The sequence below is a fragment of the Drosophila subobscura genome, chromosome U (assembly GCF_008121235.1).
Source record: "Drosophila subobscura isolate 14011-0131.10 chromosome U, UCBerk_Dsub_1.0, whole genome shotgun sequence".
Classification (NCBI taxonomy): Eukaryota; Metazoa; Arthropoda; class Insecta; order Diptera; family Drosophilidae; genus Drosophila; species Drosophila subobscura.
Window position 1 is genome coordinate 18720973 of NC_048534.1, and position 14099 is coordinate 18735071.

General features: G+C 40.3%; 1 protein-coding gene across 2 annotated transcripts in view; it reads left to right on the forward strand.

Annotated features, from left to right (window-relative positions):
- Nucleotides 1-14099, forward strand: part of LOC117902789 (tyrosine-protein kinase Btk29A) — a 49988-nt gene that overhangs the window by 15289 nt on the left and 20600 nt on the right. Inside the window, exons 3-5 of one of the 2 annotated variants that reach the window (XM_034814394.1) lie at nucleotides 4118-4213; nucleotides 4291-4477; nucleotides 4572-4718. In XM_034814394.1, the coding sequence (XP_034670285.1) occupies nucleotides 4118-4213; nucleotides 4291-4477; nucleotides 4572-4718 (430 nt within the window). Of the gene's footprint in view, nucleotides 1-4117; nucleotides 4214-4290; nucleotides 4478-4571; nucleotides 4719-12224; nucleotides 12672-14099 lie in introns of those variants that run through there. The other variant, XM_034814395.1, reaches the window with a different exon arrangement.

Below are 14099 nucleotides of genomic sequence, written 5' to 3' on the forward strand. Positions count from 1 at the left end.
AATCAATTTGATTAATTAATGCCCGTTTCTTGATTGACTTTCACTTGGGCGGAGTCTCATTTTTCTCGCTTACAGGCTATACATTTCACTTAATGAACATCAAGAGGATATGTTCGTAATTATGAGAGGTATTTCGCGGAGTTAAAAAGGATGTACATAAAAAAGAAAGCATTTCCGTAATTTGGATTGATTTTTTAAGTATTACTTTGGGATATGCTAATTCGTCTCAAAGACCTGGGAACCGTGGGCTGCAGAGTTGGTTGTGGATTATGGAAATGGCTGAAACCTTCAGTAAAAATCCTTCTATATTTCCGCTTTCTACATTACATTTTAGAGGGTATTCCCAGACTCCATTAATAGCTTTTTCTTTCCTTTCCATCCTTTATTTGTTTCTGCTTGCTGTTGATGGAAAATTTCCATTCCAGTTTGTTGCCATTGCGATCTTTGCTTTTTAATTGCCTGGCAATTTTTAGCTCCCATTTTTCGCTCTGTAAATCAGAAGCAGCTGCAACTTCATTTCGCTTATTGATGCCACATGTCGCACTGTTATGGCAATGCCCCGCCCCAGTCCTGCTCCAAACATATGTTCAGCATTCGCAAACGCGCAACCTTTGAGCTGCACAGCGAGACAGAGCACAGAGTTCATTGACCCACAGCCAGAGGGCAGAAGTTTTGTGCAATTTTTCGTAGTTCTGATTCTACTTTTCATTTTTCCCTACCCTTTGCCCGACCCTTTCCCATTTTTCCCTTTTCCATTTCCATTTCAGTTGGAAACGAAGTTCCGTTTAGTTATGTGTTTTTTTTGTTCTTTGGATTCCGTATTACCAGCTACTATTGCTATTCACGAGAAAGTGGCACGACATCTAGCTACTTCTGCCTCCTCTCTGTGCCTCGCTTTGTGGCAGTGGCATGTTCAGGAAGCATCGTCTGGAGAACTGGGTTGCCGGTTGCTACCGCCCTCTCCCGATGACAGACGCCGGATGCCCATCTAGCTGTTGGACTATTTTTCTATGCCACCCGCTGATGCTGTTGCTGCTGTGGACTCCTCTTTTATTATTTTTCGTTCAATTGCCACTTTTGCTACTGTTTGATGCCTTCCTCCCACTTTCTCCTACTTAATTTTTGATGATGTTTTTCAATTTTAGTTTTAGAGGGAATGGGGCATTGGCTAATAGTAATACTTGCCGGGAATTAGTTAGCGGAATTTCAGAGGATGTGCTATTAGAGGTGTAATTTCAGTTCATCGTGCAGCAGGGGAATAACAGAATTTGGAGAAGAAAAATGTACTGTAAGTCGCGTGTTTGCGTGACGGAAATGCATCAACTATGAAAATAAAACAAAAAACTTAACGAAAAAAATTGTAGAACTGTTGCAAGCTGTAAACAATTTAGTTTTAAAATTAAATTAAGTATAAATACATTTTCCAAGAGTTTTTTTTTTGTAAGAAATGTCACAACTAATTGCCAGAGAAGCCGTTCCCTGTAGGATCTGCCACATAAATCCTTCCTTGTTCCTTATTTTTTCTACATGCAACTGGTTGTCGGCACATCCCCCTACTCTTCGCTGTTAAACTACCCGTCTGCAGCGCCTTAATAAACTTAAACTTAACTGCCGCCGAAAAAATGTGCGCCATTTAAATTTGTATTCCCCCTTTTTTTCGTCGTCCTGGCATTCCACTTGATGGCACTTGAAGGAGCTCCTCATCGCTGGCATCGTCAGCCTTGTTTTTTGCGAGGGTAATTTTTGCACGTGTGCCGACACTTGACGGGTATTTGCGACAGGGAGGCAGGCCCACAGGAAGCGGGAGGTTGAGCGGGAGGAGGGTGGTGGAGAGCCTGCAACAATTGGGAAGACCCAAAAGAGCGCAGCCTGCCTTAAAGCTCAATTAAGCCAAGTTAATTGGCCTAATTGACTTTGACGGCGAACAAAGAAAGACCTGAGCTGCCTCTGGATGGCATCTAAGATGGCCCATAACTTTGGAGGAATGGTTGAATGGGGGGATATCTTTTTAGGTTACGGGGAGCACCGTTTGGGGAGATATCTTGAGTAAAAGTTGCTGGGGATATCTGGAGAAACAGTTGGGGTGAGGGTTCTCTCCAGTGAAATTTTAAGACCAAAGCGATAAGCACGCTGTTGTGTCTGTGCTTTAGCCTCGCGCAGGGAGGCCTTCCTTCTCTTCATTGACTTATCGCCACAACCTATCCGAAGAAAACATCTATCCAAACAAAAGAGTGAGGCAACAGCAACATAAAAACCTCATCAACAACAAACCCAGCCCCAGCCAGTCAGCCAGCCGTTGACACAAAGACCTCAAATAAACAAGCAGCAATTTGAACAAAATAAGTAAACAAATACAAAAGCTCTACACACGCACACACACAGCAATAACAAAAATACATACATGTAAGAATGGGATATAGGGATATGGTAGGGGATATTGAGACCCTGAGATTACCTCTAAAAGATAAATTTAAATATAATTTCAACAGTAAATGTAAGGAAAATATAAGAAGATTTTTTGAAAGGGAAAAAAGAAGAATCGAAAGTTTGCTTCGTTTTCTGTCTGTAAATACAAGTCTCAAGAAAATTGTGAAAATTAGATAATAAATTATTTAAGAAAGAAAATTTCAATACAAATTGAAAGTTTACAGATAAAAAACATTTAAAGTTTAAATAATAAACTAACAGAAATAATCTGAAATAGTACTAAATTTCAGATTTAATTAAATACAACAAGAAAATAGAATTTAAAAATGAAAATTTAACGATTAAAATTAAATATAAAATATAAAAAAATTACATAAATAAATTTAAAACTGAAATTTTATCCGTAAGGAGTTGACTGAAAACTACACCCATTATCGTTTTCGTTCTCGCATATTCTTTGCTTCAGACACAACCTCTTCCAAGGTACAACCTATCCTCCTTGCATCAATACAGTTACAGGGTACCAAGAAGGAAAAACAAAGCATAAAAATCATAAGAGACTGTGGGTGGAAAGGGCAGAGGCAACGTCAACGGCAGCGGCAGCTTCAGCGATAGCGTCAGGGAAAATCCAAAGGGGTAAAAGGGGAGTTCCTATTTTTCATGAAAAGAAATTGAACTTCCTTTTCCTTCGCTTGCGCGCGAGAACACTGACATAAAGTGAAGTTTGATAAAGCGCACAAGCAAAATGTACACAAAACTTGTGCATAAAACGTCAAAAAACTTCTTCTGGGTTAAGCCAAAGGCTAAGTGGGGTACACAAAGCAGCGCAAAGAGGGTTGTGGAGTACAAGTTGAAGGCGGGAAACCAGGAGGCATGCCAACGAAATTAAATTCTAATTTAAAATGAAATGAAAATTGTTTCAAATGTGCTGTGCGGTCCGGGAAAAGCCAATTGAAACTTGCACTCGAGATGGAACAAATCTTCCATAACAATTCCTAATTTTCCAGCCGTTAAATTGGCGCTGCTAATGTGTGAGATATGGGATGCTCTGAAATGGGATACAGTGAGATGGTATTGGGGTTTGGAGTAGATGATAATTGTAATGATAATGATGCTGCTAATGGAGCTAAAGATACGATGATGATGACTGAAGAAGCTTAGAGAAGAGAGAGAGAATACTGTACGATGCAAGGGAAAGTGTGATGCTGTAAAGTGGATGCTTCGATGGATAAAATAAATGCACAGCATCATAGGGGTTTTTAGTAAATTAATGGGAATATCTAACCATAATTAATGGGAAGTAATTTATAGGAAACATACATGAATTAATATTAATTCTTAGAGAATCTTTGAATCTTCTTAGGAAGTTCATGAAGAAGTTTATTTAAAGGTTTATACTTGTACTAAATTTAAGAAAATTAATGGGAATTTGTGGTAAAAATCTAACCATCTGAATGAATGGGAATCTCTTTGCTTCTCCTGTGATAATTTTCTCTGCCCTAAAATGTTTTCATTTAAAAATCGCTAAACCCAAACCCGCAATCATTTCTTAATGGAAATATCCGCTAAATTCGTTTTAAACCATTTTAAAAACCCCACGAAAATTGTAAATGAGTTTTTATAAAAAAGTTAATTAACACTTTCTAACCTACTTTGTGTTTTTGTTTCTTTTTTGGTTTGTTTTATGCAGCGGAGACGCGAACGCGGTCGAATACAGTTGAAGGGCGTACGCCTTGTGGAGGAGGCGAGCGTTAACGGAGAGGGCGGCGATCCCTTTGCACCGGATGTGAGTTGCCACTAAAAGATTGTTGAGAAAATCCATTCATTCAGCTATTCCATTCCATCCATCCATCCATCCATCAGGGTTATCCATTCCAAGTGGGCTACTGTGAGATCTCCTCAGCGCAACAGCAGGCGGAGCTGCAAGATCGATCTGGTGTCGAGGGTGGACAGCAGCAGAGCGGTGGACGAGCAGTGCCCCAGTACACACTCTACGTGATAGCCAACAGCGAAAAGGAGCGCAACGAGTGGATCCGTGCCATACGACAAGGTGAGGAATAACCCACAAAAAAAAAAAGAAACAGCTGCCAGATCGATCGAATCCCCACATTTTTATTAACTTTTTCCCTTTGTTTATTTTGCAGTTTGCGAGGACAGCAATACACCCAAGTCATATCGTTATCATCCGGGTTTGTGGTCTGGCAAAAAGTGGAGCTGCTGCAAGGGTCTCTCACGGACAACATTCGGATGTCGAGCGGCTGCCCATTGGCGTGAGGCGAATAATAATCCAAGTAAGTGGAACAACACAACAAACATTAAATTATAGGTCCTTCGCTTTTATTTTTAGTTTTTCTTTAATACGGAATGGGGGGAGTATACGCATAACAGATGGAAATGCGGGGAAATCCATATGGTGTCGACTGGGTGTTGAAGTATTTAAAGGAATGCGAATGGATCGCATGGAACTACCCCTACAATGAGTACTGAGATATTGAGTGTTTTTGGGGATGCATTGTGGAGTAAAATGTACTAAGAAATACTTATTTTGAGTTGGAATCTCTCTTGGAATCTCAGATCTTTTCCATTCAAATGAAAACTCCTGAAAACTTTGGGAGAGACAATTCAGCCGCTGTGGATGTGCACTCTTACCCTGCATCTACATGCCAGTTGAAGAACCTCTTGAAGGCTAGCCTTGACTTGGACTTGAGGCCATGCCTTGCCATCCCATGTTCCTGCCTCGTCTCGGGCGAATGTCATTGTCAATGGGAGTGGATGTGGATGTGGGAGTGAGAAGTGTTCCCCGACAAATCCTCTTCTTTGTGTCTCTCGTGTCTTTTTCTTTCTGCTCACACGCTTTTCCTTTTTCCTGTTGTCAAGCCTTATTTGACACATTGTCTGTGCAACGTGTGCAACACCCTCTTGTACCCCATTTGGTGCTTCTTTTTTCCCCTTTTTATTGTCGCCTGTGAGGAGACATCCGTGTGCGTGTCTGAAGTGCGGCTGCCGTTGGTGCCCCTAAGCTGTTAATGAGCAGACGACGACTACTCGAAGGCGATCCCAAAAGCACCTCAGAATTACGCAGATACTTGGCACCAGCAGCAGCAGCAGCAGCACCTTCTGCCTTCTGTCTCTTCCCTCTGCTGTGTGTCCGGAACAAATAGATAAAAGTACTCGTAAGTACGTGGCTTTGGCTTTGGCTTTGGCTGTGGCTCTCTAATGCAACTTTCGCACCTTGAGGAATCTTTTGGGCGGTCTCGGTCCCAGTCCCGGTCCTCTATTTGCTGGGTGCGAATTCCGTATAATGGAGGAGGTCTCCATTTGGTCAAGCAAACAATTGCTAAAAACGTTTGCCTTGTCAAAGCGGACTAGCAATTCCCACTGCCGATTGAAATCTAAAGGAAAACTTTAGAGTCTCTCAGCCTAAAGGTAATCCATTTTGCAGTTGGAAAATCAAAGCTAGACCCAATGTAATCGCATGTTTAATGGTTCTACTAGTATAATCCCATTCTTATCTGCCTCACGCGACTTTCGGTTTGATTGCGTAAGATATTGTATCTGGTAGATTGTGTCTGTTGAGATTCTATCTCTAAGATTCTGAATCATCAAAGTAAATGTTGCCTTGCCGTAGAAAAAAGTACACAGGAAAGGGAAAGACTTTTTAAATGTATCAGAAATTGGGGAATTATCTTTTATGGTAAGAATTTGGAAGATGAATCACAAATTATGCGATGTATCCATTACAGGAAATACTTGGAGAAACCTGAAGCAACCCAAAACAACTTACTAAAAGAAAGCATTAACAATAGTTTTGTTTTACCTTTACAAAACATTCCTTACAACACCTTTTAGTTATTTTATAGATTTGTTTGGAGATCACATTGTTGCCACATTTGGCTGATCTTTTGGTTAAGATAAAATCAAAATGGAATGTAAATAAAAACCTTCTATACTTTCCTTTATATCTCAATCTTTGCTTCCTTTGAGATCCCAATTTAAAGATTGGAATGGAAATCTGCCATGAGAGAAAAATGTGGTCTTCCTTTGTTGTAGCTCCCCGGAGATTGGAATGCACATAAACACCTTCCTTGGTGCCCATTATATCGAGATTCTTTTGCCTGTCAACATTTGCTCTCTTTTTCCCCCTCTGTCGATAAACTGTCATAAATATTTTGATGTGAATGTGCTTGAACCTTGACCCTTTAGGCAGCTGACAGTTCTATGCGAGAAGTTGTTCCATTTCGAAACGATTGTTGTCAGTCAGCCCAGCCCGCAGATGTCGCACGAGTAACACAAATGTCTGGCCTGATATTCTGATTGCTCATTTGTGTCATCAGATTAGAGGCAACACCCCCCCCCCCCCCTTCCCCTCCCAAGGGCCCCAGGGTCATGTGTGTGTGTCTGCTTGTCTCTCCCGCTCTGAAGAAGCTTCCCCGCGACTGCCTTTGGGACATCAATTAGAGGCGTCACTTTAAATTGCCGTTAAGTCTGCCAATTTCGGCAAGTCATTCGCTGCTTCGTGGTTCATGGTTCGTGGAGGAGTCCCCCTGCAGCAGGGATACCAGCGTGATCTCTGGCACGGAACGGAAATAACAATAAAAATCAGGTCGCCTTCATCTTCATTTATCAGGCGATGGAAGACAATGAAAGTGGCCTGATGCAGAGGCTGGTAGGCTGGGAGGATGAGGCAGCCTCCTCAGTGTCTGCGGATGAGGCACACAGATTGCGGGAGCTTGTCAGTTGCCGTTACAATAAATTAGCCTGTCAATTTTCTCTCTCGCTTTCGGTTATCATGCCACAGACACACACAAAGCTCTCTACCCGCAATGCGCCTTCGTGCTTGCACTCGCGAAATATTTTGGAAATTAATTATGCGCTTCTTCGAAGGAATGGAATCCTTTCTTTCTTCGGCAGTAACTTTCGCCACGTGCCATCGGAGGAGGGAACAGGAACTCCGAAATGTCTGGAAACAAATATTCAGTGAAATTTAATGCAGGGAACTCCGATTTTCTGCGCAGACTGATGGGTTTTAATGCTGAAAAAGCTAATTAAGTAAAGATCAATTGTTGGGTTTCATATTTTATGGTTAATAATCCACCAAAACATGAGCAAACAAAATTACAACCAAAACTTTCTTCCAAAACAATCCCTAAAACATTTTTCTAATGTAAAGAAACCCTTACTGGAAGCCGCAGACTTCTGGAAACTGAGCTTCAAAATAATTAAAATGCAATCTTTTGCAAGCATCAAAGACTTCGTCTGCAATCTGTAATTCAGTTCGAATGTAAAAGCAAATGTAGCAATGAACCCGACCAACACACAAACAGAAAACTGCGCAGCGCAGCACTCGAAAAATAATCATCCACAATACACACAGAAAAGAAAGAAAAAGTGCTTCGAATAGCTGCAATTTAACGATGTCGTTGCTCTTTCTCTCCCTCCGGAGTCCTCCACCTCCGCCGTTGTTCGTTTCAGTTTTTGGGGTTTTGGTTCTACTATTCCCGAAAAAACATAAAGATTTATGGGTCTCTCGTTTTAAGTGCTTCAAAAATAGTTTCATGTTGTGATTATTATCGGGGACTCCGAGCTGGAAATGGGTTGAAAGAAAAAAGTGAACCCCAAATCGAAAAAGAATGCATTTTTCTATTAACTTTAAACTTGAGTTTGGAGTTGGGTTTTTTTGCTATTTTTTTTTGGGTTGCACTTTACACCCCCCCAAATTGAAGAGTGGGGAGAGACAGACAGAGACTTCCTTTTGAACAACAACAAAAAAGTAAAGCAAAAACAGGTTTCGTCTCCTCCGAATGTATCCGAAAAAGAAGCCAGTTCGATATTTAAGAGCGAAAAGCAGCAAAGAGAAGCTGAAAACTGGAAACTGGTTTTAATTTTGGCTTGCGTCTTGGGCTTGCGTTTGGGCCAATTGTTTGGAGGACTAGAGAAAACTGCCATAGAGGTAGGAGGTGGAGGTAGGCACAGGCACACGTGCAATGAACTTGCGCGCCTGTAAAAAAAAATAGTTCGGATAGAAGTTGCTCCAGCTCCAGCTGCAGCCGCCCCAAAGGCATTACGGAGTCCATCCTGTGTCTTTAGTTTCTCTCTTGATGATTTGATTAATTTCGCTATTAGAAGTGGAATGTTTTTCTATATAATTAGATGGTGTGTGCAACCAAAAATGTGCGTTCCACACGGGTGACTGACCATGAAAACAGATACCCGATACACCCGACTCCAATTTGGACACAGAGTCGCGGAGTTTGGAGTTGGAGTCTTCTGAATCTCGTTCCCGTTCTTAAAAACGAAGACCTGAAAACGCGCCTTTGTGTCCAGGTTTGTTCTTGTTTTCTGTTTTCTGTTGTTGTGTTGCCTGCATCTTCGGTGGCAACTGCTGCCGCGACTGCTGTTGTTGCTGCTGCTGCTGTTGGGATCTGCTTTTGGCGGCTGGTTTCTCTGGTTCAAAATACAACAAAAAAATAAATAAAAAGAGTAAGTTTTAGGCCGCCTCGCGTTGGTTTTTTTTTTTTTTGTACCCCCCGCTCGGTCAGCCCCATCCATCCATCCTGCTGATGCTGCCGCTGCCACTGCCGCTGCCCTGTTGCCATGATTAATGATGCGTTCTGTTGTGATTCGTTCTAAACGTGGGAAATCGGAGGCAGGCAGCAGCAGCAGCAAGCTTTTTCGAAAGGTTTGAACCCTGTCTACCTTCTACCTTCTGGCTTCTTTCTTTTTTGGTTCTTGTGGTTTCTTTTGTTCACTCAAAGAACCACGCAATAATTATTTTTGGCTATATATTGTTATTGGTATCCCAAAAAACTAAATGCTTTAACCAATTAATTTTGTTTGACAAGTGTTTGAGTTTCAAATAATCGGAATAGAACAAAAAAAAAACACAAGAAGAGTTTGTTATGTTAATCTATGAAAGAAAAGGAAATTATGAAAGAATTTCTATCAATTCTGGACAGGTTTGGTTTTGCTTTGGCAATTGATTAAAGGCCTTCAAACGTTTTGGCAACTGGTTCTGGATCCTGTTTATTGCGAGTTGATTGATTAGGTAAAGAAAGATCTTCTAAAGAGCGGATTGAATAGAAATAATTAGGAAATGGAAAAGAGTTGCAAGGGAAGAGCTTTTTCCTAGAGATCCATCTGCCCAAGGGGAACTTACATTGCAGTTGGCTTCACCAAACTAATTTCTACACAGTTCTGGGTTTGCTTTGAAGAATTCTGTTTACCAAAGGAAGGAATAACTTCCTGTATTTATTATCTATTGAGAGTTTCAATATTTTTGGAACAATTTTTTCATATTGATTTTTGTACCCTTACCTTATCAAAGCTTTTCTTTTCTTCATTTCATTTTAAATTCTTTGTCTGTGTTTTTGTTGTTGCAGTGGGGAGTGGGTTGTTTTTTCCGTGTTGCTTCCAAAATGTTTTCCTAATTTGTGTCTTATAATTGATATTAGCCGTCGCTGCCTGTCGTCGTCTACCATCTCTCTCTATTGCTCTTTCTTATTCCATCTCTCTTTCTCTCGCACTGTCTGTCTTTGTCTTGATTGCAACTCCATTTTGGCCGGCAGCCAAAAGATGCAGCCAGCCAGCAGTCTTGCCACATCTTTGTTTGCCTCATGCCCCAATCTTTGCCCCCAGTGCTGCTGCCACCGCACTATGGTCCAGATGACCACTTTTCTTGGCCAAATTGAATAACTCGCGAACCGAACAAGATTTTTTGATTTAGTCTTTTGATATAAGTTAAGAATATGAAGAGGAAGGTTTTTTGAAAAAATGGGCGTGGCAGCTCCTTTTTTTAAGGAAAAATCGGTTTTTAATTTTTTTTCTCAAAATGTTAGAAGCAAAAAAAGGATGGGAATATGTTTAGCAGATCAAGATTCTATAAAAAAAGTCGTAGCACGAATTAAAACAACTTAAAAATCTAAGATAATCGCATTTTTTTTCTCAAACAGAGCATGTTTCATTATAAGTTTTCATTATAAAACAATATTACACTGGCTCCACTCTAGCCCTCCAAAATAGCTAGTGATTAGTACTGTGGCTTAAATGCAATGCAAAATGGTACCCTACTTCACAATTTTCTTCTTCATTGTGTTCCAAAGGGCAAAAAACATTGAAAATTCTCATTTGAGGTTATGATCTATAAATGCAAATTGTTAGAGTTGTGGTCAAATGTGGCATTTGTGACTATATACATTTTAACAATCATTTATTGGTCTACGACACACAATAGGTTTCAAGGTGGGACTAGGTGACACTCTATTAAAAAAACCTTCTCAAAAATTAGTCTTTACTACGAACTGACACATATTGAAGGCCTCACTTTGACATAAAATTACGAAGACATCGCCAACTACTAGATACCGTTCACATTACAAAACACGTAGTAAAAACCCTACTGAATAAAATGCATCCAAAAAATTGGATCAGTTAATCGTGTTTTTCAATTTATGAGACATTTAAAACAGCAATAAAATTGGTACTTTTTCACTGCACGTGCTGTGCAATAATGACCGCTGGGTTTCACAGCTGATTTTGCGAAGGTGGCGCCATCTATGCAAATTTTTGGTACGCAACTTTGATGGTCACTCTTTTTCTAATGCAGAGCGCCAAAAACCACGTCTTGGTTTTAACTTTTAAAAATTGCCTTTTGGCCAAGAAAAGTGGTCGTCTGGACCATAGTGCACCGCCGCCACTCCATCTCCACTTCCATTTCCATCTCTTTCTTCCAACTTACACTCTCTCCTGCCAGCCATCTCCCTTGCACTCCCATGCATTCTACCCATGTATTCTCTTTTCCCTCCTCTCGCTTCTTCATCTCTTTTCATGTGTGCTGCCTTGCCCAAAAAAAAAAAAACAACAACACAAATCTTGCCTCGCTGAGCGCACTTCCTCCTGCTTTAGGCTTTAGAACTTTATTTGACGAAATGGAGAAGACGAAAAAAAAACTTATTAACTAACCCGCGCTCTTTGGCTCTGCTAACTCCCTTTCCCTCTTATTCTTCCCCGCCACTCTGCTTTGTTCAACTAATTTTGAAGCGATTCTAACTGTAATTGTAAGAGAGGGGGCAGAGGGAGAGAGAGAGGCAAAAGTGCACAAGTGCTCATTGATTTTGCTTAGGCTGCAGTCAGCACCAACACCACAAACATGCACTTGGTTATTCTTCCACACTTTGCTGTTGCTGCTCTCCTCTCTGGTGCTCTCTGTTCCTCTCTTTTATTTTTCTTGTGCTGTTTTACGACTCCGCTCCCCACAGACTGCATGCAGTTATTTTTGTTGTTGTTGGTGGTGGGGGGCTCTCTCTCATTGAAGGCAATGCTGCCTGCTCTCTCTCTCATGTGCGTCTCTCGCCGTCCCCCACAAATCGAGCTTAAGTCAACAGCAAAGGTAAATGAATAAAAGGTGAGGGGAGTAAGCAGATATCTCACTCGCTTACCCAAAAATAGAGTGAAAGGGACTACAAATTGTACATTGTGCGTTGGCCTGTCGCTAAATGCGGTTTTATGAGGCTGCATACATATCTTAAATCCAGCTAGTCTTTAATATAAACACATTTTTGTAGTAATCCAAGAATACTAAATGAGTTTGATCAAAAAGCAGTCAAGCCTCACCTCTTTTAAAAACTCAGCGAACAAACAGCTGCTCTCTCTCAACTTGTTTCTCTCTCTTCCGCGATCGTTTGCCATGCCGACTCTTTCGCTCCCATCAACAACTTCTTGAGGCAGCCAGCGCTGATCGCTCGGACGCCTGCGTCGTACTACGATATTTCAGTCTTTAGTTTTGTTCAGTTTTAAGAGTTTTCAGTTGCTTCAGAGTCGTTTTCGAGTGTGCAACAAGGAACGCGTATCGTTCAAATTCCCGATACGATACGATCCGATTTTCGATTCGATTCCATTTGTTGTTCTGCTCCGTCGTCTGTGTGTCGCGTGTGCCATTATTCAACACAAAACTAGCAAAATAATCCCCGAAATGTTTAGATGATTATTCTCTCCAACGATTTGACATACGACAAAATCTTCAAGTCATTTAAGTGGAAATAATATATTTAAATAATTATCGTAATATAATAGCGAAAAAAAGGCACACAAAAAATAATAAAATTGTGTTTATGGGCAAAACGTGCGGCGGCAACAAAATGTAAATGTTCAAAGCAAAGTGAAGTTTCAATAAGTGGCAGAAGGGCTATAACCCTCTCCTAAAAATATCCAAGTGTAAACCAACGAATAAGTAAAACTACAACAAAAATGTAAATATATAGAAAGAGGAGGTGTATTTTATTTGCAAGCAGTTTAAAGTCGGGCTGAAGCGAGAGCACAATATAGGAAGGAGAGCGGAGAAGCTCATCCAAAAAGATTCATTTCTAACAGTAAAAGTTGCTTATGTCACGACTTAAAGAGCGAGACGAGACACACACAAAGAGAGATATACCATCCCATCCCATGCCATCCATCCATCCCATATATCATTTACTCGAAACGATCTGGCAACTCTCGCGTCTATCTGTCAGCCGTTAAGTAAAGTTGTTTAACTTGTTTCTTTTTTTTTCTGTGTTTTTTATTATTTTTTCGGCCATGCCACAGCAGTTTTTCTGCTTTTTTCTGCCGCTGCTGCTGCTTATCTTTTGCGCATTTTCTAACAGCCTCCCTTCACGTTTCTTCCTCACAAAAAATATTCATTATATTTTGTAGTTAATTAACTTGTCGAAAAAACAAAAACAAAAATCTACTTTCCATGAGAACTTTTCTATGGTGAGAGGAGACTTTCAAATGGTATTTTATGGTTTATGTTCGTCTATTGTGTTTGAATTGTTGGAATAAGTCAATGGCATGAATAAATTGTTATTTGATGGAAACGTTGGCCTAGGCACGTGTCGAGCGATTGATCTCTATAAGCGATGGTTGCTTTCTTCTCATAAAATATTTACAAAAAAAATGATGAAAGAGTCAAGGAAATTAATGAAAGTTAGAGACTTTTACTTGCGGATTTTGGGGACAGAATTAATCGAGATAGGGAATATGTGTATGAATTTAGAACATAATAAATTTGAAAGAAAGTTCTAACTTTCATTTAGATACTTTGTACCAAAATTGATTAGAAAGGTATCTAATTGTACAATGATGAAAAAACTAAACAAAGAATTAAACATGGAATGTTAATTTCTTGATGGCATCATTGTATTAGGGCACGTGTATAAGTGATAGATCTCCCTAGACATTATCATTGCCTTCTGTCCCTCTCTAATTCTATTTGTATTTACCTTTGGCATCTTCTTGCTCACACGAAACCAATTAGCGAACCCTTAAGGGCGCCTCTCCTCCGACTCCTAACGAACCTTCAATTTCAAAGTCGTTTTATGGTCTAAGAACTAAGCCAAGGGAAGGTTCTACAACAGCAGGTAGCTGAGATCCTCAGTAAACGGATCTGTTTTTCGGTTTCTCTCTGTGTTTTCGTTGTGTAATTCAATATTATTCTTCTTGTGGATAGACCGATGAGATCCTTAGAAGATATCTTTGTTCTGCGTCTGCCTCTGCCTCTGCATTTGGGTTTCTGTTTTCCGTTTTCGTTTATTTGCTTTTCGAATTTCATTTGATTACGAATTGAATTGTGTGTATGCATTTTTCGTCGGGTTTAGGTCACTTTGCGCTTTAGCCAGAATTTCATTTGTCGGTTTGTC